Below are 24527 nucleotides of genomic sequence, written 5' to 3'. Positions count from 1 at the left end.
TGGTTTAAACCAGAGATACAGCAGGCAGTTCTCAATATGCCTTTCAATGAAAAAGAACTGTTCGGTCCAGAAGTGGACACAGCGATAGAAAAACTTAAAAAGGACACGGACACTGCTAAAGCAATGGGCGCACTCTACTCCCCGCAGAGCAGAGGAAACTACGGCACCTTCAGCAAGACACCCTTTAGAGGGGGGTTTCGGGGTCAGGCCACACAAGCCAGCCCCTCACAGGCAACACCGTCCAGTTACCAGGGACAGTACAGGGGAGGCTTTCGGGGCCAATACAGAGGAGGGCAATTCCCTAGGAATAGGGGAAAATTTCAAAGCCCCAAAACCCCTGCAACTAAGCAGTGACTCACATGTCACTCATCCCCTCCACACAACACCAGTGGGGGGAAGAATAGGTCATTATTACAAAGCATGGCAGGAAATCACTACAGACACTTGGGTTCTAGCAATTATCCAACATGGTTATTGCATAGAATTTCTACAATTCCCTCCAAACATACCACCAAGAGCACAAAATTTATCACAACATCATTCCGAGCTCCTGGAGACAGAAGTTCAAGCACTGTTGCAAAAGAATGCAATCGAATTAGTACCAAACACACAAATAAACACAGGAGTTTATTCACTGTACTTCTTAATACCAAAGAAGGACAAGACGCTAAGACCAATCCTAGACCTCAGGATAGTAAACACATACATCAAATCAGACCACTTTCACATGGTCACACTACAAGAAGTGCTACCATTGCTCAAACTACACGACTACATGACAACCTTAGACCTCAAAGATGCGTATTTCCATATACCAATACATCCATCGCACAGGAAATACCTAAGGTTTGTATTCAAAGGAATACATTACCAATTCAAAGTATTGCCTTTCGGTTTAACAACAGCACCAAGAGTCTTTACAAAATGTCTAGCAGTAGTCGCTGCACACATCAGAAGGCAGCAAATACATGTATTCCCGTATCTAGACGACTGGCTAATCAAGACCCATTCGTTATCAAAGTGCTCACACCACACAAATCAAATCATACAAACCCTCTACAAACTGGGGTTCACCGTCAACTTCGCAAAATCAAACATCCTGCCGTGCAAAGTACAACAGTACCTAGGAGCCATAATAAACACAACAAAAGGAGTAGCCACTCCAAGTCCACAAAGAATTCAAAACTTCAACAACATCATACAACGCATGTATCCAACACAAAAGATACAAGCAAAGATGATATTACAACTCCTATGCATGATGTCTTCATGCATAGCCATTGTCCCGAACGCAAGACTGCACATGAGGCCCTTACAACAGTGCCTAGCATCACAATGGTCACAAGCACAGGGTCACCTTCTAGATCTGGTGTTAATAGACCGCCAAACTTACCTCTCGCTTCTATGGTGGGACAATATAAATTTAAACAAAGGGCGGCCTTTCCAAGACCCAGTGCCACAATACGTAATAACAACAGATGCTTCCATGACAGGGTGGGGAGCACACCTCGATCAACACAGCATACAAGGACAATGGAACGTACATCAAACAATACTGCATATAAATCACCTAGAACTGCTAGCAGTTTTTCAAGCACTAAAGGCTTTCCAACCAATAATAGTTCACAAATACATTCTCGTCAAAACAGACAACATGACAACAATGTATTATCTAAACAAGCAAGGGGGGACACACTCAACGCAGTTGAGCCGGTTAGCACAAAAGATATGGCATTGGGCAACTCACAACCAAATTCACCTAATAGCGCAGTTTATCCCAGGGATTCAGAATCAACTCGCAGACAATCTCTCTCGAGATCACCAACAGGTCCACGAATGGGAAATTCACCCCCAAACTCTGAACACTTACTTCAAGCTCTGGGGAACACATCAGATAGACTTGTTTGCGACAAAAGAGAACGCAAAATGCCAAAACTTCGCATCCAGATACCCACACAGGCAGTCCCAGGGCAATGCCCTATGGATGAACTGGTCAGGGATATTTGCCTACGCTTTTCCTCCTCTCCCTCTCCTTCCTTATCTGGTAAACAAACTCAGTCAAAACAAACTCAAACTCATATTAATAGCACCAACTTGGGCAAGGCAACCCTGGTACACAACGCTGCTAGACCTATCAGTAGTACCACACATCAAACTGCCCAACAGACCGGATCTGTTAACTCAACACAACCAACAGATCAGGCACCCAGATCCAGCATCGCTGAATCTAGCAATCTGGCTCCTGAAATCCTAGAATTCGGACACTTACAACTTACACAAGAGTGTATGGAAGTCATAAAGCAAGCCAGAAGGCCATCCACCAGGCACTGCTATGCAAGTAAATGGAAGAGGTTTGTTTGCTACTGCCATATTAATCAAATCCAACCATTACACGCAACTCCAAAAGATGTAGTGGGTTACTTGCTTCACTTACAAAAATCTAACCTAGCTTTCTCTTCCATTAAAATACACCTTGCAGCAATATCTGCATACCTGCAGACTACCTATTCAACTTCCCTTTATAGGATACCAGTCATTAAAGCATTCATGGAGGGCCTTAAAAGAATTATTCCACCAAGAACACCACCTGTTCCTTCATGGAACCTAAATGTTGTCCTAACTAGACTTATGGGTCCACCTTTTGAACCCATGCACTCCTGCGAAATACAGTTCCTAACCTGGAAGGTTGCATTCCTCATCGCCATTACTTCCCTAAGAAGAGTAAGCGAGATTCAGGCGTTTACAATACAAGAACCTTTTATACAACTACACAAGAATAAGGTCGTCCTAAGGACTAATCCTAAATTTTTACCAAAGGTTATTTCACCGTTCCATCTAAATCAAACAGTGGAACTTCCAGTGTTCTTCCCACAGCCAGATTCCGTAGCTGAGAGGGCACTACATACATTAGATGTCAAAAGAGCATTAATGTATTACATTGACAGAACTAAAAACATCAGAAAGACTAAACAACTATTTATTGCATTCCAAAAACCTCATGCAGGAAACCCAATATCAAAACAAGGTATAGCCAGATGGATAGTTAAATGCATCCAAATCTGCTACCTTAAAGCTAAACGACAGCTGCCCATTTCACCAAGGGCACACTCAACCAGAAAGAAAGGTGCTACCATGGCCTTTCTAGGAAACATCCCAATGCAAGAAATATGTAAGGCAGCCACATGGTCTACGCCTCACACATTCACCAAGCACTACTGTGTAAACGTGTTATCCGCACAACAAGCCACAGTAGGGCAAGCCGTATTAAGAACATTGTTTCAGACTACTTCCACTCCTACAGGCTGAGCCACCGCTTTTGGGGAGATAACTGCTTACTAGTCTATGCAAAACATGCGTATCTACAGCGACAGATGCCATCGAACTGAAAATGTCACTTACCCAGTGTACATCTGTTCGTGGCATCAGTCGCTGTAGATTCGCATGTGCCCACCCGCCTCCCCGGGAGCCTGTAGCAGTTCGGAAGTTACCTTCAACTATTTGTATATATATCATTTCAACCTTATATAGGTACATACTTAGTCACTCCATTGCATGGGCACTATTACTACAATACAACTCCTACCTCACCCTCTGCGGGGAAAAACAATCGAGGATAGAGTCGACGCCCATGCGCAATGGACACAAAAGGAGGAGTCACTCGGTCCCGTGACTCGAAAGACTTCTTCGAAGAAAAACAACTTGTAACACTCCGGCCCAACACCAGATGGCGAGCTATTGCAAAACATGCGAATCTACAGCGACTGATGCCACGAACAGATGTACACTGGGTAAGTGACATTTTCATTATGCTATATATAAACCATTGGTCTGGAGTTAGGTCACTGAGTGTGTGCTTCTTCTATTGTCTGTGTGTGTACAACAATTGCTTTGCACTACCCTCTGATAAGCCTAACTGCTCGACCACACTACCACAACAGAGAGCATTAGTATTATCTACTTTAGCCTCTTTTAAGCCTCTGGGTAAACCCTGGACTGTGTGCTCACTTTTATATACTATATACAGAGCCAGCTTCCTACATGTTCTTACTGAACAAACTTGTACCTCACCTAAGGTATGCAGAGCAAATCTAGACTCAGGATTCAGCGGGAGGTAAAACTATCTAAAATTGATTCAAACAAAGAAAACTAAATTGAATCAAGCATATATCCTAGCCAGGCTGAAGTGTTCAAAACAGAATCCATAGAGAGTGCTAAAATGAAAAAATATAGAACCAAGGGCCAGATGTAGCAAGGTCTGAGATTGCGACTAGGAAATTGCGAGTCGGTGCGACTTCTGAGTCGCAATCTCGGATGCAGAACGGTGTCTCAGACACCGTCTGCGACTCGCTATGGGGGTCGCAAAGATCCACCTCATTAATATTAATGAGGTGGGTTGCATTTTGCGACCCCATAGCGAGTCCCTGCACTCACAGGGATGGTGGCCTGCTGGAGACAGCAGACCTCCATGTCTGTGACTGCTTTTTTAATAAAGCAGTTTTTTTTTTTTAAATTGCAGCCTGTTTTCCTTAAAGGAAAACGAGATGCAATACAAAAAAATAATGAAACCATTTGGTTGAATTTTTTCAGAGTCGGCAGTGGTCCATTGGACCACTGCCTGCTCTGAAAAAATATTTTCTGTGACATTCACAAAGGGGAAGGGGTCCCCTGGGGACCCCTTCCTGTTTGCGAATGAGTTACCACCCACTTCAAGTGGGTGTTAACTGCGAATTGCTTTGTGACCGCTTTCGCGTTCACAAAGCAATTCTGCATCGCAGTGCGAGTTGCAAATAGGAAGGGAACACCCCTTCCTATTTTCGAGTCGGATTCACATTTTGCGAGTCGGTATCGTCTCGCAAAATGTGAATCAGCATCGCAATGGCCGTTTTGCATGGCGCAAACTGCGATTTTTGCAGTTTGCGACATGCAAAACGGTTCCTACATCTGGCCCCAAGTGATACACTTTTAATATGTTGTCTCTCATCATGCCAGAAGACGATCAAAGGTTAAATAAGGGTAAGCAGATTCTGACTGAACTATTATAAGATCTATTACTTCTTGCCCAAGAGTTGGTCACTTGATTGTCTTATTTGCATTCGGATGGCACAAGTCCACTAGCAAACACTCATTGAAAACAAACAAAAAAAAACAAGCAAATAGGATTCATTTTTCTTAGCTATATAATTTGATATTAGCCTTAAATGTTATGACAACCTACTTTGAAGACTGGATGTGTCCTCTCATACAAAACAGAGGTGCAAAGAATGCTTCAAATCAATTGGACAAGATTAAGTTAGTGTAGGACAGTACCCTCTTTCTTGGTATGGTTACCCCCATTTACTGCCTGTTGTCAGTGTGTTTGACTGTGTTCACTGGGATCCTGCTAACCAGGACCCCAGTGATAATGCTCTCTCCTCCAAATTTGGTTACTACTAACCTTTTATCCCCACAATTGGCATACTGGTGCCCCCATGTAAGTCCCTAGTATATGGTACCTAGGTACCGAGTGCATTGGGGTTCCAGGGGATCCCTATGTGCTGCAGCAGTTATTCTGCCACCCATAGGGATCAAAAGGCTTCTGCAGGCCTGCCATTGCAGTCTGTGTGAACCGGGTGCAGGCACCCGGTTTCACTGCTGGTCACTGCACCAGGTCACTGTAAGTCACCTCTCTGGTAAGCCCTCTCAGCCCAGAGGGCAGGGTGCAGGTACCTGTGTATGAGGGCACCCCTGGACTAGCAGAGGTGCCTCCACCAACTCCAGCTAATATTACTGGACTTTGTGAGTGTGGGGACGCCATTATATATATGTACTGGACATAGGTCACTACCTGTGTCCAGCTACATAATGGTAACTCCGAACCTGGGCATGTTTGGTATCAAACATGTTGGAATCATAACCCAATACTTTTGCAGGTATTGGAAGTATGATTCCATGCACTCCGGGGGCTCTTTAGAGGACCCCCAGCATTGCTACAACCAGTCTTACAGGTTTTCCCCAGGCAGCCCAGATGCTGTCACCCCCTCAGACGGGTTTCTGCCCTCCTGTTGCTTGAGAAGCTCAAGCACAGGAAGGCAGCACAAAGGATTTCCTTAGGGAGAAGGGAGTTACACCCTCTCCCTTTGGAAATAGGTGTTACTGGCTTGGGAGGGGTAGCCTGTGCAAGCCACTTGCAATGCTTTGAAGTGCACATTTGGTGCCCTCCTTGCATAAACCAGCCCACACCGGTTCAGGGCACGAAACTGGACAATGGAAAGGGGAGTGACCACTCCCCTGCCCATCACCACCCCAGAGGTGGTGCTCAGAGCTCCTCCAGAGGGTCCCTGATTTCTGCCGTCTTGATTTCAAGGTTGGCAGGGGACTCTGGGAGCATCTGAGGGACCAGGCCAGGCAGGTGACATCAGAGGCACCCTCTGATAGGTAGTTACCTGGTTAGGTGACCAAGCCCCCTCTTTAGGCTATATAGGGTCTTCCTCTAGGGTGGGTCCTCAGATTCGGCTTCCAAGATTCCAGCAGGACTCCTCTGCCACCTCTGCTTTGACTTCTGGCCTTCGGAACCATGACTGGACCCTCCAGAAACGTACAAGCTGCTGATTCACAAGGACAACTTTTCTGCAACATTGTATCCAGTCTTCCTGCCAGCTTTGCAACATTTTCCTGGCCGTGCCACTTCAGAAGACTGATACTCTTTAGCTGCACACGAAGAAGAAGAAGGAATCTCCCTGGGGGTGAAGGCATCACTCCCCTGTAACTACAGGTACCTGGCTGCAATGACGACCGGCTGCGTGGATCTCCCCGCATCCTGAGTGGCGTGGGTCCTGCATCACGAGTGGTGGTCCAGAGAGTCTCCCTTGGTCCTCTCTACCACTAGGTAAGTCCTTTCCACTCCACGCAAGACAGCACCACCGTGCACCTCGTCCTTTTCAGCTGCCAAGTCTTGTTTCCTTCACCTCCAGGGGGAACTTCAGGCAGCTTCTAGCTCCAGCACCCCTTCCTACAACTCTTGGGCCTCTGCGTGGTCCTCTGGCGACGCAGGAGCAACTTCTGTGGTGCTGCGTGGGCTGCTTCAGCGACTTCTGTGTCCCTGTCCTGTGGGACACTTGTGGGTGCTGCCTCTAGGTACGTACCACACACCAGGTCAGCTTCCTACAGTTAGTGATATGGGGGATTTGGAAGGTCCCAGGCAAAGCAACAAAAAAAAAAAAGCAGCCTACTGCACCACTGTTTAATCCTCTTTATTGGGTAATATTGTGAAAGTTTGGACATAGATATACCTGAGGACTTCTATGTGTCTTTTTCTTGGAAGGCTGCATAACTGTGCTGCGTTGTTGATGATGAGTTTCTGTTTTGTTACGGTTGCAACAAAATAGATGCACAAAAAATGGTGTTTATGTTTCTCTAACACAATTTTAACTATTCATTGATATCAGTAGACAGTTTCCAAAATTGTTGTGGATTGTAAGGTAATTGCACCACGTCAAGATTTCTTATTGGCCTACAGCATTTAATTCAGGCTCAGAACAAAACCATTTTCTGCTATGATTTTTACATTGACATTCTAGAAAGTGAATTAAAATACAAATTATGGGCCATTTACAAGAAAATGAGTCTGACATGCTGAGTAAAACATGTAGACACCACAGAAGCAGGTAGAGTTCAGACTGAGAGTGTGACGGATGGGATACTCCATCACAAACATGATGCATATCCCGTCCACCTTATTGCAAGGGCCACCGCGTTAGCAATAAGGTGAAGGGGATATCCATCACATTTGTGACAGAGTAATTTGTACATCAAACTGTACATTACAGCCTTAGTCATTTTGTTAACTATAGCAGCAATTATTTTTTCACTCCCAGATTATACAGATTGTTACCCAGAGCTATAAAAATGTAGAAGAAATATAACTGAATCTGGCTTTAATGACTCTGATTATTAGTCTAAGTCCGTAAAGATGGGCACACTTTGAGAGGCTATCGAATGTAACGTTCATGTCAGATTAAAATATTTACCAATTGGGTCAGGTACAAAGATGTGTTTTAGAATGCCTTTCTTTAATGCTAAGTAAGTGTTTAGAGGGCACAGAAATAACGTTTGGGAGGATGGGATAGGGAATAGCTTTCAGGGATAATCACTCCTACTTGTCATATGGAAATGGGTAAAATGTTGTCTACATACAGGTTTAGGAGAAGAAGTGTGGAAGATGGATAAAGCAGTTAGCTGTACTGAGCTGTTCCCTTTACCATACTAGGTAATTTTGATAGTAAAAAAAAAAAAACTATTTAATTGTCAGAAGTCTCATGTTATATATTAAAGGGTTGGTATGCAGTATGCTCCGGTCTAAAATACTTATGCGCCCATTTCACATATTAATCAAGATGCAAGAGTTTATGGCTGAGTATTGGGCAATAACATAAAGATGCACATGGAAATAATTACTCTAATACATTATTATCTCCATCAATATTATTTCTAATTGCCACATGCACTAGGACAACCACACAAGGTCTGGAACTGGCCTAGAACCAACCAAAGATGAAATGGTACTTCGATATTCATGTGTGTGGATGATTAACATTTAGGATTTAGGCAGGCGTTTTTAAATGTATTGATGGATTGTATTTGAATTCCTCAGCTGAGCTATGTGCAATTAATGGCATCTAATGGTTGAGGCTCATGCACTGCTAGTTTCTATGCAGGTATGAGTTGACATATACTTCAATTGGAGGGGCATTCATGAAATCAAGCCAACAATTGAGATGGTAATGTAATTGCCAAGACCTCAGAATCTGAGCTTTTAATGTACAATTGTAGTTGTGGGGTTGTAGGTTCTGGGCTTACCTCACTTTGCAGTACAAAGAGTTGACTGTTTTATGAACTACTCGCTTTTAATACTGGTGTTTCCTGGCAAATCTATTTTATTTCTTTTATAAATGTGTGTTTGTGTGCATAAGTTTCACATTTTTTACACATGTATGATGTAAGTGAAGATTAAAATGTAATACTTGCCCCAAGGACAAGTAACTAAAAAAATTACTAATCACCCAAGATCTACGCTTCAATTTAATTTTCCAATTTAGGAGTAAAATATAGATTTTTCTTACAGGTTTTTGTAATTGATCAACATTATTGCATACCTAAATTTCTGTATACTATTCTATAATGTTGAGGCTGCCAAGCAATTTCAATTCATGTCTGGTCTATGGAACTGCAGTCCATTTAACTGCTGTGGCTAAATGCTAAAATTTGCTTCCTCATTCCCGTACTGGAAAATCTAAACCTATAGCATCAGAAAATTTAGAAAACACTAGTGCCCATTGGACTATTGAGATATAAAGTGCAAAGAACATTTCCAAGCTTATTATAACATTCAGGTGCATTGGATGTCATACAAATATAAAGATGGCCTACAGCCAATGGCTGCAATCCAAAAAATATTGCAGATACATGATCCAGTAATTTGTATTTTCAGAAATGTTTCAGGTTTTTATTACCTATGCAATGGAAATTGCCATCACCCTCATGAAACAGGAGTCATAATTTAAGAAGGCTTAAATCTTTACAATGTTGTCAGAAAGTGATTAGAGTGTATGATAGTCTACCACAAGTAGTAAAGTCACCAACCTGTTACGTCCATACAGAGATTTCAAAAGTTTAAACTTGAACTCAACCCTAGCAGCTATGGCACAAAGCAGACGGGCTTAATTTAGAGAAAATGCGTACAGTATGTAGAAGTACCAAAACAGTTAAAACGTCAAAAACACAAGAGAATAAAAATCCCACACCAATTTATAACAATAGAGTAAAATTTAAGAAACACAATGACACCAAAATAACAAATATCCAATAAGAGGAACCAGAGATATGAATTTTGAAAGATGTAAGAGAAAAAACAGCAAGAAAAAGTAAAGCACTAATCAGTAATAATCACTGTTCGCGGTTGACCGGGACTTAGGTGCGATTTCAGACTCATCATGCTAGCACAACCAAGCAAATTCATCTAAGTCAATGATGTTACCTTCTGACTTCTCTCTCCGAGTCTCTGAAAAGGAAGTCACAATTCTCCAGTGGGGCAAGACAGAATCCTGTATCCAAGGAACTCCTCTTGAAGCCAGTTAGCTGTTGGATGAGGTCCTGTTGGAGTAGTTAGTTTTAGTAAGATATGTTCTGTGAAGGAAAAGTTTACCTTTTGAACCCAGAGAAGTCTGCTGATCTGGCAGATACTTTTTGCACCTTTGACCAGTCAAGGTTTCTTTGTTTAGACATAGTCCCTTTTTCTTGGCACTCAGAATCCCCACAACTGGGCCAGTCTGAAGGCTATATCCTTGAAGGTCACACCGAAGTTGCATAGCCTTGCCACAAGAGTTCTCTGAACAGGTCTTTTGTGCAGCGAAAAGCTCTGAGTAAAACCAACTTGAGTTACTTACCCAGTGATGTTGCACCTTGGGTGTATGGGCATGGGTGGTTGGTCTTGATTTCATAATAAGTCCTTCTGGACACAATAGTGCTCCCATGGCCTCTGGACATGCACATTGAGGTCAGGGCGGCTCACTTCATCCTAGGTCACCTGAAAGGTCTAGGGATCTAGTCCCCTATGAAAAGAATTTTGATAAGTTGGGCTGTACGTTTGAACTGCAGCAGTTACAATGGTAGGCTTGAAGTTCTGTTTTCCTTGATTAGTCATGGTCCAGAAAGTGCTGCAGTCCACGGGAGTACTATCTACCCCTATATACTATAGCATTACTGGAGAGTTACATATATATCAATCAAGGGCTAGCCCATTGGTACATGTTTTAGAGGTCAGAGCATATACAATTGATGGAAGTACTTTAGTGTGCGGAGTCTAAAAACCAGCAATAAAATTCAGCTAAAAATGGGGGCAACCACGCAAAAAAGATTTTCTCACAAATGTCAATATTGACAAATGAAGTAGCATGCTGTACATTGTTTACACAGTTGTGGAAATTGAATGCAAATATTTCCTTCATTAAATTTTTAATTATCATTTTTTAATTTACAGGGTCAAAAGGGAGACGTTGGATTCCCTGGCCCTCCAGGTCTCGTAAGTGTATTTGTTTGTCTCCCCTTCCTCACTGCACACTTAACCATATTCCATGTGGTCAAAGGACAGCACAACGTTTAGTCCAATCTGATTCATACCAAATCATTAAATATTGTTAGGTATATATTGCAACTACATTGTTTTTTACTGGAGGATTTGAAGTTTGACAGAGAAGAAGTGTGGTTTGTAAATGAACAGGCTATGTCGTAAAGCAGTCAGTAAGCATTACATGATATCTCTGTTTAGTTTCATCACTGCTGTTAGTATCTTGAGTTCCAACATGTTGGAAAAGAGCAGCATTTGTCCAAAGGTTGGGCTGTCTCCCAAAACGCATCATGGTTCAGGATAATTAAGGTGTGAGTGACCCTTTCTCAAGCGTGAGATGGGACTCTGCCAAACAGAAATTTGTTTGAAGCCATCTGCAATATAAGATATTTAACTTGATTTCAAACTTTATTGTTTGGATAAAATGGAATGTGACTGGCTGTGAGTAGGTTTGCAGTCATTGTGGGTAGTTTATAGTCTTTCCCCACCCTCAATGACTTTAGTTTTCATTACTTTCAATAACTAAATCAATTTGTTCAATTCATATAAGCATACTGTGACAGTTCATTGCACAGTGTATGCTATAAAATGTGGTTTTATTAATTGGGTAGAAACATTTTATAGCACAAGTATTGATATTTTTCCAAAGCTGTTTCTTTGCAATTGTGTTTAAGCACATGGCGTCATTCTGTGCTGGTGCATATGCCACTGAATACGGCCTGGGTCAGGCATCATTCAGCCTGCACCAACTAGTGATCAATGTCAAGATGAAAAGGCATCTGTATGCAGTAATGATGACCAGAATTTCATGACACAGCACCTTAAAGTCTCTAATATCCTGATGCTTTCTTTGGGGGGGTCTGTTACACAATATATTCTAGGTTATTCCAAGACCTGGATCAGGCGGAGTTGGACCAAAAGGTAATCTGGGAGTGCCAGGACTTCCAGGGCCGAAAGGAGACCGAGGTTTACCTGGCATTCAAGGGCCACCTGGTTTACAAGGCCCTCCAGGTGAGGAAGGATGATTGCAAGAATAATACATCACTTATGACATGCCATGTTTACTTTCTCACTCATTACCGATATTGCAATTTTCGTTCAACATACGGTTTATTCGGTGAATTGCCTGAAGCATTGTGCACACCGCATATTCTATCAAGCAAGGGTGTCCAATGTAGCATTTGGAGAGATGAATCTAGGCTATATTTTACCATATTAACATAGGATAAATGTATCTAAATGAGCAAGAATTACATCGCAATGGGTATTCTGAATATGTAATATGGATCCTTCCCTCCTTTCTTCAAGGGGGAATGATATAACTATTAGCAACTGACAATCATTCCAGTTCTAGTCTAGCACATTATCACAAGCCATTATCACGAGTCACATTGAAATCTGACCCAAACTCCCATTAGCAGAAGGTTACTTCAGTGGTGATTATGCCAAAATGTTCCTAATCTAAGCATTAATTGTTTTAACCTTCTCTTCCTCCCAAAAGACCCTGTAGGAAATTATAGCTAGATCTCAAAGGATGTATAGGTCGTCTATTTGCTTTCCCTTTATATCAGGATTCAACAGTAGGGAAGATTCGTGAATTTGGACTGAAATTTTGTTGTGCAGGCTGATGCACGTTGCTTTCTTATCCTCGGGCACTAAGTAAAATGACCGTGTGAAAGGTCATGCCTATTTCAGGAAAATGCCTAATCTGGGGCATGTTTTTTTGCTGACATTATCTGTAATTGAAAACTCATGTCTAAAAATCCCTTCTTCCCTAACTTCTCACACATACAGAGGACCATTTAGAGCAAGCTTTGGCAAAGCCAATGCATGGCTTTCTTTTCAGGTCCTGGCTAAAAATATGTTTTTAAAAACCTAGGGGCATATTTATAAGCCCCTAGCGCCACCTTGTGCCACATTAGCATAATATTAATGTTAATGTGGCCCAACGAGACCAAAATCCTAGCGCCATATTTATAAAGTGGCGCAATACATGCATTGTGCCACTTTGTAACCCTTTGCCCTAGACATAATGTATCCAAAAACGGTGTTCACCTGTTAGGAGGGAGTGGGGGGACCGAAAAAATGGCACAAGGAAATCTAAGAGATTTCTGTGCATCATTTTGTATGGCACTTTTAGCACATGCTCAGAGCAAGCGTTAAAAGGGGGCTTCCAGTATTTATAATGGGCCCTATGTACGCTGCAGGAGTAGTGCCAATATTTTGGTGCTACTCCTGCAGAGTTCATCAATACCATCATGAAAAATGATGTTATTTCACCCTACCCTGCGCCATGGTGCGCCGTATTTTAAATACGGCGCACACATGGTGGCGGTAGGGGGGGCGCTAAGGGGCGCAGGGAAAGTGGTGCCCTCCTTGTATAAACTAGTCTACACTGGTTCAGGGTCCCCCAGGCCCTGCTCTGGCACGAAACTGGACAAAGGAAAGGTGAGTGACCACTCCCCTGTCCATCACCACCCCAGGGGTGGTGCTCAGAGCTCCCTCAGAGGGTCCCTGGGCTTGCCATCTTGGATTCAATGTTGGCAGGGAACTCTGGGAGCATCTGAGTGGCCAGTGTCAGCAGGTGACGTCAGAGCCCTCCCCTGCTAGGTGCTTACCTGGTTAGCTGACCAGTCCCCCTTTCAGGGCTATTTAGGGTCTCTCCTTTGGGTGGTTCCTCAGATTCCGATTGCAAAACTCCAGCAGGAATCCTCTGCATTCTCCACTTCGACACTCACTGAAGAAACTGCATCTGGACCCTCTAGGAACTTTATAAGCTGCAACAAAGAAGCAAGATCCCTTTTGCAACATTGTATCTCTGGCTCCTGCAGCAACTGCAACTGTTTCCTGGTCGTGCATCCTCTGAAGACAGCCTGTTTTTAGCCTGCATCAAAAGAGTGAAGGAATCTCCTTTAGGGTGAAGAGTCACTCCCCTGCTTCTGCAAGCACCAACTGCGACGATGACTGGCTGCGTGGATCCCCTCTCCTGCAGAGCTGTGTGGCTCCTGTATCATGGGTAGTGGACTGAAGTGGTCCGGATGGTCCTCTCTTCCAGCTGTTCCACTTTGGTGGAGGTAAGACCTTGCCTCCCCATGCAAGACAGTACCTCTGTGCACTGCGTCTTTTGCAGCTGCCAAGGCTTGTTGGCATCCTTTCTCCAGGTCCTTCATGTATCTTGTAGCTCCAGCCTCCAGCACTCTATCCTGCGATGCACAGCTTCCTGGGTGGTCCTCCAGTGGCGTGGGAACCTTTGTCGTAGTGCTGCGTGGGCCTCTTTTGCAACTTGCTTGTCCCCTCTGCTTTGGGACTCCTGTGTGGGCTGCCTGGTCTTCTGTGGACTCCCTGAGTTGCTGAGGGCCCCCTCTGACTCTCCCTCCTACGTAGACTCCACCTGGTCCTTCCTGTTCCCGGGCAGCGCCATTTTCCACTATCCACGAGCTTTGCGTGTACCAAGGCTTGTTGGCGGACTCCGACGACGCAAACCTGACTGCAATCCTCCATCTAGCGTTGGACATCACTTGCACCTTCCAGGAACCTGACTTCGTCTTCTCAGATGAAGTGCTGACTTTTCTTCTTCACCTGTGGTTCTTCTTTTGCACCTTCATGCAGGTTAGCAGGGGCTCCTGCTCTTCCTGAACTCTTCTGTGCTTCTTGGACTTGGTCCCCTTCTTCCACAGGTCTTCCTGTTCAAGAATCCACTGTTGGTGTCCCACAGTCTCTTCTGGGTTTTGCATAATTCTTCTTCTCGTTTCTGTGTGTGTTCTGGCAAAGTTACTGTGATTTACTCCTGCTTTCCTGGTCACTGGGGTGGGTTGTGGTACTTACCTTTGGGTTTTTCCAGTACTTCCAGCCCTCCTCTACACACTACACTTGCCTAGGTGGGGGACCGACTTTCCCATTCCACTTTCTTAGAATATGGTTTATGCACCCCCAGGCCCATTTCTTACTATTGTGATTTTCACTAATTGCACTGTTTTCTAGCTGTTTTATGCCTATTTCTGCATACTAGTGTATATAATTTGTGTATTACTTACCTCCTAAGGAAGTATAGTTTCTATGGAATTTTTGGTATTTGTGTCTCCAAAATAAAGGGGGTTATTCCAACTTTGGAGGAAGTGGTAATCCGTCCCAAAAGTGACGGTAAAGTGACGGATATACCACCAGCCGTATTACGAGTCCATTATATCCTATGGAACTCGTAATACGGCTGGTGGTAAATCCGTCACATTTGGGACGGATTACCACCTCCTCCAAAGTTGGAATAACCCCCAAAGAACCTTTATTTTCTTTCATGTGTATGAGTACTGTGTGACTAAAGTGGTATTGTATGAGATTTGCATGTCTCCTAGATAAGCCTTAACTGCTCATCCACAGCTACCTCTAGAGAGCCTGGCTTCTAGGCACTGCCTACACTACACTAATAAGGGAGAACTGGACCTGGTATAAGGTGTAAGTACCATAGGTACCCACTACACACCAGGCCAGCCTCCTACACCCATAATTACCAGTAACTGGTTTACCGACACATTTTCTGTCCATGTCCAAAGCTTTTTGAATGATTTACCTTCTATTCGAAATTGATCCTTATGCTCCAGACCTTCAGAAAAAACTTTGTAAATCCTTCATCTTCTAGCGTCATTCCTTTGCCCCTCTAAACCACTCTTCACCCTTGCACATCTGCAGCCCGCTTTGTAAATGCTATTTCTAGTTTCTGTCTTTCCTTTGGTTGTCTGAAAATGCCTAATATTGCCTCTGTAAAATAACATCCATCCACCTATGCATCTGCAATCAGCCTGCTTAGCATGTAAACTGGCTAACAAGGCCAGGTCAGAGTTTCTGAATGCTGTAATAATATAAAAATACAAATATAAAATAAATGAATCGTTCCAGAGAATAAATACATTATAACACCATCTAAATAAGCTTTATATGTACGCTATTTATCTTCATATAAATATTGGCCTGTATACTGATCAACATTATTTGTTTTCTAACCATAATATATAAGGTGAAAATTCGAATTAGATTCGCCACTGCATGCTATCACAAAAGAAATCCCTTTAATAATGCATGATTGCAGCCACGTAAAACAACAGCGTTTACTCTGCAACATTAGATGGCATTATGGAATTCAGTACCATAAAGTATGGTCTTTCTTTGCTGATTGCTCAAATCAAGAGTTGATTTGTTCCCCAACTCTGGAGTGCAGTGTTTTAAAGAGATTGATTTACATAATGGAATGTCTCTTACATGGGACATAATCCCTTCATCGGTTTCAGGATGTTTGCTGTCATATATTCTCAATTCTCTTCTTTCTCACCATGCTTGTTGCTCGTTTGCTCGTATTGAAAGGATAGGAGTCCCACAATAGCTTTCTTGTTTGCTTCCTCTCCTATTTAATGCAATTTACCTAAGAGAAGTGCAGAGCTAATGGTGAACAAGAGCATCTTGGATTATGTATTACATAAAGCCCTCTTTGGTTTTAAAGGAGTTTAATACTCGGAACAAAGGGGTCCAGCTTAAATCCGGGATCAACTTCTAACTAAAGGCATTACTTAGGAGCATTTAAAAGACTTCTTTTTAACTCTCACCCTAAAAAATAAAAAAGTATTTTATAAGGATGATTGCTTGAGGCAACATGAATATATCCCTAATGAATGCAGGTCAGAAGCAAAACATTTGCCATTAGATCACCCCATAAAGGTGATCTCTGCCATGCAATCATACTTATTCACAAATCTTGTATTCTGTCCATTGGATAGCACCAATGAAAGGCACTTTTTACACATCTGCTGACCTTTTACATTTGTTTCAGTAATTCAGCTGCTTATTTATTCACATTCCGTGTATATGTGTTTGCCTTATTTTGATTACTAGTGTAAAAACATTATATGAGGGCAAATGTGGTATTGTGTTTGGGGAGTTCCATAATAATTGACAACCAAAGTCCTTTCTGTGTATTTTATGTCATGAAAAAAGTTTAGTTAATTCATTATTTGCAATAGTCACCCTGCCAACCATGCTTTATGATGAAGTTGCAATCAGGACAGGTGAAGCACTTCAAATTAATTCTAAGTGCTCATTAGCTCTGTGATTCAACTTTTAAACTAATGATTCAGTTAGTGTTATACGGTTCAGTTGACAAAGTGGATAGTATGTCAGCCATATTCAGTAAAACATGTTCACATTCAGACAATGAACATATGTTTGTGAAATTTCTTCAAATAGGTCTTTCTACCAGTGGCCCACCTGGTCGTGATGGTTTTCCAGGAGAAAGAGGACAGAAGGGAGATGCAGGCCTTCCTGGAATTTCCATCCCAGGCAGCCCTGGATTTGATGGGCGACACGGCAATCCCGGGACGCCAGGTCCTCCTGGGCCACCTGGTCCTGCAGCACCTCCTAGTAAGTACTGAGCATGTGAAGAAAAAATATGTATAGAAAACAAATGTATCCACGTGGACATCATTTACGTTTTGCTCAATAATCTTAATTTCAAATGTTTACAATGCTTGCAATTGCTTTCACCCTGAGTTGAACAAAGTCAAGTACTTTCAACAGATTATCCCATGAAATAAGAGTCTCAGGGCCTGATTCTTACCGTACCCCCGCCAGAACACCGCACCGCAGTCGTCAGACCGCTGCGGTGATTCTGGGTTTTCCACTGGGCTGGCGGGCGACCGCCAAAAGGCCGCCCGCCAGCCCAGTGGAAAACAACCTTCCCACGAGGACGCCGGCTCTGAATGGAGCCGGCGGAGTGGGAAGGTGCGACGGGTGCAGTGGCACCCGTTGCGTATTTCAGTGTCTGCAAAGCAGACACTGAAATACAAAGTGGGGCCCTCTTACGGGGGCCCCTGCAGTGCCCATGCCATTGGCCCAGGGGCCCCACGACACCCCATACTGCCATCCTGTTCCTGGCGGGCGAACCGCCAGGAACAGGATGGCGGTATGGGGTGTCAGAATCCTTCATGGCGGCGCAGCGAGCTGCGCCGCCATGGAGGATTCATTTGGGCAACGGAAAACCGGCGGGAGACCGCCGGTTTTCCACATCCGACCGCGGCCAAACCGCCGCGGTCAGAATGCCCTGCGGGGCACCGCCAGCCTGTTGGCGGTGCTCCCGCCAACCCTGGCCCCGGCGGTCCATGACCGCCGGGGTCAGAATGACCCCCTCAAGTGTCTTCCTTATAGTATCGTACCGTCACAGGTGCCAGGACTTATACTGCAAGTAGCCAGTGATTCTGTTGCTGATGTGTTTAGTTGATGTTCCCAAACAATATAGAAAGTAATTGCAAAGAAATTGTCTTTAAATTAGCTCGATTGATCATCATGCATTTTCAAGTAATGACAATCTAGGTTGTTGGAATTATTCTGTTTTTTGTGTGTTAAAGCAATCCCTGTTGATCTCCTGCATGATTCAAATTAAGATTTAGAAGAAATACACAAAGCACAAGCTCATCATATTTCTCATGCCAAATTCTTGTGTTCTAAACAGGTGCTGGGATCTGCCAACCAGGACTGCAAGGTCTCCCAGGAGAGCAAGGCTTTTTAGGCGAAAGAGGACAGAAGGGTAAGTACTTTATTATTTCCATCTCAGTGTAAATTAGTTTAGATTGTGTGTATATTTTCTCCCTTGATTTTTTTATTCTTCAAATATTCTTGATGCTTTTGTGGTGAATATTTGTTAGTATGGGCTCTGCTGGATTGAATTGGTAAGTATCAGTTTCTGTTTGATAAATGTTTAGGCACTGCATGGCATGCATAAGACTTAGGGCCTGATTTAGAACTCAGTAGACTGGTTGCTCCATCACAATGGTGATGGATATCCCGTCTGCTGAAATCTAAATCCATTGAATACAATGGGATTTATATTTCGGCGGATGGGATATCCCTCACTGTTGTGATGGAGTTACCCATCTGCCGAGTTCTAAATCAGGCCGATAGTTTGTATTTTCTTTGTTTAGTTTAAATCATGTTGTACAGTATTCCTATTTTGGAAGAAAATATTGGTTGATGGCAAACAAGAGGTGTATGCTGTTGTTGTCTTGTGATATGTTTTTATTAGTCAGAAGAATTCATTTCAGAACAACTTTCAGCTCTTAAAATAATTGAAGGAAAGTGGATTTGTATTTGGGATGGACTGGTGTCCACCTCATTGATAAGGCCACAACCTGCTAGACATCACACACCTTAAATAAAATAAACCTGTGCTCTGTCCTTTATAAAGGGACACAAAGCAGTCAGGCTAAGATCAAAGGCAATGCATAAAGTATTTAAGCAGTACATGCATAGTATAACAAGTCACACAAAACATAGTCAAATTCCACAGCCAGTTTTAACATGCATAGAAAATGGTTATAAGTAAAATAAGACCAAAGCTACAAAAATCTAATAAGGGGAACTGGAAATATGAATGTTTAAAAATGTAAGTGAAAATAGTGTCAAAAATCCACAAATTGCCAATGATAGTCTGTAATAGCTGTAAACCGGTACCCGGGTGCGATTGTGGCATTGTCGGAAATAACAAGTGGACTGATACCAGTAAAAGTCTGAAAGTCTATTAAGATCGAAAAAGTTTGTAAGCCCAAACACAGAGCTGGACCTAGTCACTTTTTGAGAAGCAAAATCCTCCTTGAGCGGCCTCTGCTGAAACTGTAGCTGCTGCTGTGGAACCAAAGGCCATATACTTGAAGTAGGTTGGTCCCACTGAAGCTATAGAGTTCTGGAGATTTTTGATGAAAAAGTCGTAATGCAGAATGGAACACAGTTGTTTTTTGGTTGCCTGGAGCTATGACTGGAGCGAAGTTGAAATTTAGTTCAATGCTGGGGAACTGTTGTTTGAATACTTACTCTCTCAGGTCCCCCTGAAGCCCCAGAAGAAACATTTTTCCAAGTTTTCAGACTTTCTTCTGGTGCCCAGACAACTACAAAAGTACGCTTATAAGGTTCCCCAGGAACTCAGGGAAGGGCATTTACTGACTATCAGGGTGGCAGGCAGAGGCCTACAGCAAAGTCCAGTTCAAGTCCAGTTGCAACTGGTCAACCTTGTGTTTTTTTAATGTTGTAGCGTATTAATGGAAAATGTTTATAAATGCAGTGTGGCCTATTGTATGAGGGGGTTAGTGCTATACTTTGATAACAAACAGCTGCTCATGTTTTGTTGTTGCACATTTCTCTTCATGCATACATCTGGAGTGGAGCAAGGGCTATTGGGGAGTAACTGTGCATGTGGTTGTGCCTACCATCTTTGGAGTGATGCCTGGTGGATATGATCTGGAGGTCCGTCTCTTTGCAATCTCTTACTGATGGTAAGTGGATCTCTCTGCTGGTGGTGTCACAGTTCATCCTCAGTTTGGGGCGAGCCACCTCCTGTTTATGCAGTCTGGGTGTTCTTTGATGCTTTATGCCTTTGCCAGAAAGGATTTACAAATGTAGTTGCCTTTATGGAGAATGGCCCTCAGTATAGCTGTCACTAGAGGCCTGGACAAGGGGTCTTCCTGTACATGATCCTGATGGTGATGCAGGGAGCTTCGAGGGCTGAGTGTCTGACTTTTGGTTGTCAATGAAGGTCTTGTGTGGCAGATGATATGCGGCCATGTAGATGAAGGTATAGTAGTTGCATGTTTTGCATTTAGTAGTCTTTGCACTCTTCCAGCAGTATGATTAAGTCTCCCAGGTAGATTTGTTTTGCATAGTAACATGTCAGGACAAGGGAGATGGTAGCCTGAAGTTTCCTGGGGAAACCTGCATGAGGGAATTTCATAAGAGGGTTGCATTGTTGTGGAAGGCATTTCTAATGACTTCACTGACTTTTGGGGGCTTGATGGGACAGATATGGGCTTGAGCTCATGACTGTTTCAGTTTTCATAATTTTTGCTGTTTGCACAACATGTTCCCGGTGTCAGATGGACATAACCTGCTAGTTCTTCCATTCACTGTCTTTGACAAGATAGTTTTAGTTTTTAACATGCTTCCTCAGAATATAATGGTCAAAAGCCCAGAAGTAGTGATCTGGTCATTAGGTGTGTAATTCCCTCAGATGTTCAAGCTTTAAGATGATCTGAACATATGATGTTTTGGAAGTGAAGTGATGAAATGATCAAGTCTTGAGGAATATCAAAATGAGTGCTAAGAAGAAGAGATATGAACAAGGGTAACAAGATAATGCTGATCTGTGGGAGGGGTAGGAGGAAATCTAATCAAGGGTGGCTCTTTGATGCCTAGATGCTCAAAAAATCAATAGTAGGGAGTGAAGGTAGACTCTGTCAAATTCAGCAGACAGGTCCAGTTGTAGATGTACAGAGACTTTGTCAGTGATGGTATTGAAGTTATTTCAGATGGAGATGGGTCAATTTCTTGTGTGGAACCCAGGTTTGTGATCTGAAAATATGTTGCATACTTGCAGAGAGGTGAATGCTGCTTCTGTTGATCAGTTTTCCCAACAACAGGTCTTTTGAGATTTGTCTATAACTGGCCACTTCTGCTAGATTTAGAGTCTTATGGTCCTAGGTGTGTGAGGTAAGAACCTGATGTTGAGAAGTTGTTGGTGATTGTCCTAGAAGGGATGTGTCTTGAGTCACTATGTAGGCTAGTGATATAAATGTGAGCTGTCAGAATAAGAAGAATTGACCAGTTACTTGAATGCGTAAAGTTGATTTAGGGATGCCAGAGTGCAAAATTAGTCAGCCAATATATTCTTCTTCATCATGACTGATATAGGTTGGATGGTAGGTATCTTGCTACTGAGGTTTTGATTCAGTCTTTTTTGTCTTAGAAAGAAGGTATTCTGCTGTGGTACTAGGGAATCAATGAGAACTAGGGATCTTTGCAATGGTGAACATTGACATAATGGAATGACTGGCACACCTGTCTATATGGCTGCCAGTCTTTCTACCTCCGATGGCTCTCAATGTATTCACAGTCCAGGAGACCATCAGAGTAATATAATTTTTTTTTTTTAAAAGCACAGGCTTTCATGTCTATGCACAAACGATACAGCATGAATTCCCCTATCTGTTAAGAGGGTCCCAATGGTTCTCCAATTTTGGAAAGAGTTGAGTATACACTTCTTTATAGAACACTACCTCACAGTGCAGTAACAGACAACCTCTGGTCATGGAAACGATCTAAACTGTTTAATCACTCATTGACATTACATTTGTCTTTGACTCTGTATGATTGTCTAATATATTTTGGCTAGGTTTACATATATATATATATATATATATATATATATATATATATATATATATATATATATATATATATATATATATATATGTTTGATGGCATGTGTAGCTGCATTAGTAGTCCACCATCTAGTGTTGGGCTTGGAGTGTTACAAGTTGTTTTTCTTCTAAGAAGTCTTTTCGAGTCACAGGATCGAGTGACTCCTCTTCTTCGGTTCCATTGTGCATGGGCATCGACTCCATTGTTAGATTGTTTTCTTTCCACCGTCGGGTTCGGACGTGTTTCCTCTCGCTCCGACATTTCAATTCAGAAAACTCTGTAAAACTATCTTTTAGTTGGTATTGTATCGATCAGGTTAATATCCTCCTATCAAAACAGCTCTGTTGAGAAAACTACTTTGTTCGCCCCTCAGGGCGTGCGCGCCCAACTTGGGCCTATTCGGCCTAGTGAAGTCTCATGGATCGGACTCCATTCCGATTCTGTCCTCAGTGCCATGCGAAGTACCCGTACACAGACCAGCATCTGGTTTGCAACCTCTGCCTTCCCCCAGACCATCGGGAAGAAAACTGTGAGGCCTGCCGATCCTTCCGATCGAAAAAGACTCTTCGAGACAGAAGGGCAAGAAGACTCGAAATGGCGTCGAGGAGCGATGAACATCTCGACATAGAAAAAGAATTGATGCAGACCGCAGTCTCAGTTCGAGATTCCGAGTCCGAGCATGAATCTGAGGAAGAAAGACCAGTCACAGCAACACAACATGTGAGTACATCTGCCCCTGCACCCTCACAAAAGAAAAAGCACAAGGCCTTGGGTATGCCACTACCGGAAGACCATGGCTCAGCCCGAAAAAAGACTGGCGGTGACCAACTTCCTAGTTCGGCACCCAAAAAGGCCACTCCTCTGAAAACATCGGAGCCAACAAAGAGCTCTGTTTCTGACTAAACTTGACACCAATTTTCGGAGTCGAAAATTAGAAAGCCAGTTTCGGAGCCGAAACCTTCGCCCTCATCATCTTTTTCGATCCCAAAAAAGCACGCTTTGGAGCCGAAAAGGCCAACTTACACAGAGGAACATGGACTTTCAAAGAGGCTTAAAGAAAGCCACAAAACCTCTGAAGAGGAGTTAGAGGTACAACCAATACTAGAAGTTATGGATGAAAGGCAATCCAGGATCCACATCCATAAAGAAACAGGGAGAATTCTGACAGCACCTCCTTTAAAAACAAAGAGGAAGCTAGCTTTTCAGGAGGAATAGGACACTGTACAGCCTCCAGCAAAAGTGCCAAAGCAGAAGGGGAAACCACCACCTCCTCAATCTTCTCCTCACTCTCCGCCTCATTCTCCCCACCTACCTCTCCACCTACTAGCCCTACAACAGTGCAGTCACCCACTCATTCTTATGATTCATGTAAGGAAATGCCTCCTTGGCATGGTTACCCCCTGACTTTTTGCCTTTGCTGATGCTAAGTTTTGATTTGAAAGTGTGCTGAGACCTGCTAACCAGGCCCCAGCACCAGTGTTCTTTCCCTAACCTGTACTTTTGTTTCCACAATTGGCACACCCTGGCCTCCAGGTAAGTCCCTTGTAACTGGTACCCCTGGTACCAAGGGCCCTGATGCCAGGGAAGGTCTCTAAGGGATGCAGCATGTCTTATGCCACCCTGGGGACCCCTCACTCAGCACAGACACACTGCTTGCCAGCTTGTGTGTGCTGGTGAGGACAAAACGAGTAAGTCAACATGGCACTCCCCTCAGGGTGCCATGCCAGCCTCACACTGCCTATGCAGTATAGATAAGTCACCCCTCTAGCAGGCCTTACAGCCCTAAGGCAGGGTGCACTATACCATACGTGAGGGCACCAGTGCATGAGCACTGTGCCCCTACAGTGTCTAAGCAAAACATTAGACATTGTAAGTGCAGGGTAGCCATAAGAGTATATGGTCTGGGAGTCTGTCATGCACGAACTCCACAGCACCATAATGGCTACACTGAAAACTGTGAAGTTTGGTACCACCTTCTCAGCACAATATATGCACACTGATGCCAGTGTACATTTTATTGTAACATACACCCCAGAGGGCACCTTAGAGGTGCCCCCTGAAACCTAAACCGACTATCCGTGTAGGCTGACTAGTTCTAGCAGCCTGCCACACACCCGACATGTTGCTGGCCACATGGGGAGAGTGCCTTTGCCACTCTGTGGCTAGTAACAAAGCCTGTACTGGGTGGAGATGCTTATCATCT

The 24527-nt window shown here is 43.3% G+C and overlaps 1 protein-coding gene across 1 annotated transcript in view; it reads left to right on the top strand.

The window, feature by feature from the left end:
• Nucleotides 1-24527, top strand: part of COL4A5 (collagen type IV alpha 5 chain) — a 1021631-nt gene that overhangs the window by 265275 nt on the left and 731829 nt on the right. The window contains exons 18-21 of the mRNA XM_069211570.1: nt 11015-11056; nt 11983-12112; nt 17330-17503; nt 18591-18665. Coding sequence (XP_069067671.1) covers nt 11015-11056; nt 11983-12112; nt 17330-17503; nt 18591-18665 — 421 coding nt within the window. The remainder of the gene's footprint in view (nt 1-11014; nt 11057-11982; nt 12113-17329; nt 17504-18590; nt 18666-24527) is intronic.

This window comes from Pleurodeles waltl, chromosome 2_1, assembly GCF_031143425.1.
Source record: "Pleurodeles waltl isolate 20211129_DDA chromosome 2_1, aPleWal1.hap1.20221129, whole genome shotgun sequence".
Classification (NCBI taxonomy): Eukaryota; Metazoa; Chordata; class Amphibia; order Caudata; family Salamandridae; genus Pleurodeles; species Pleurodeles waltl.
The sequence above is the reverse complement of the archived record's forward strand: the minus strand, read 5'-3'. Positions and strand labels throughout refer to the sequence as shown.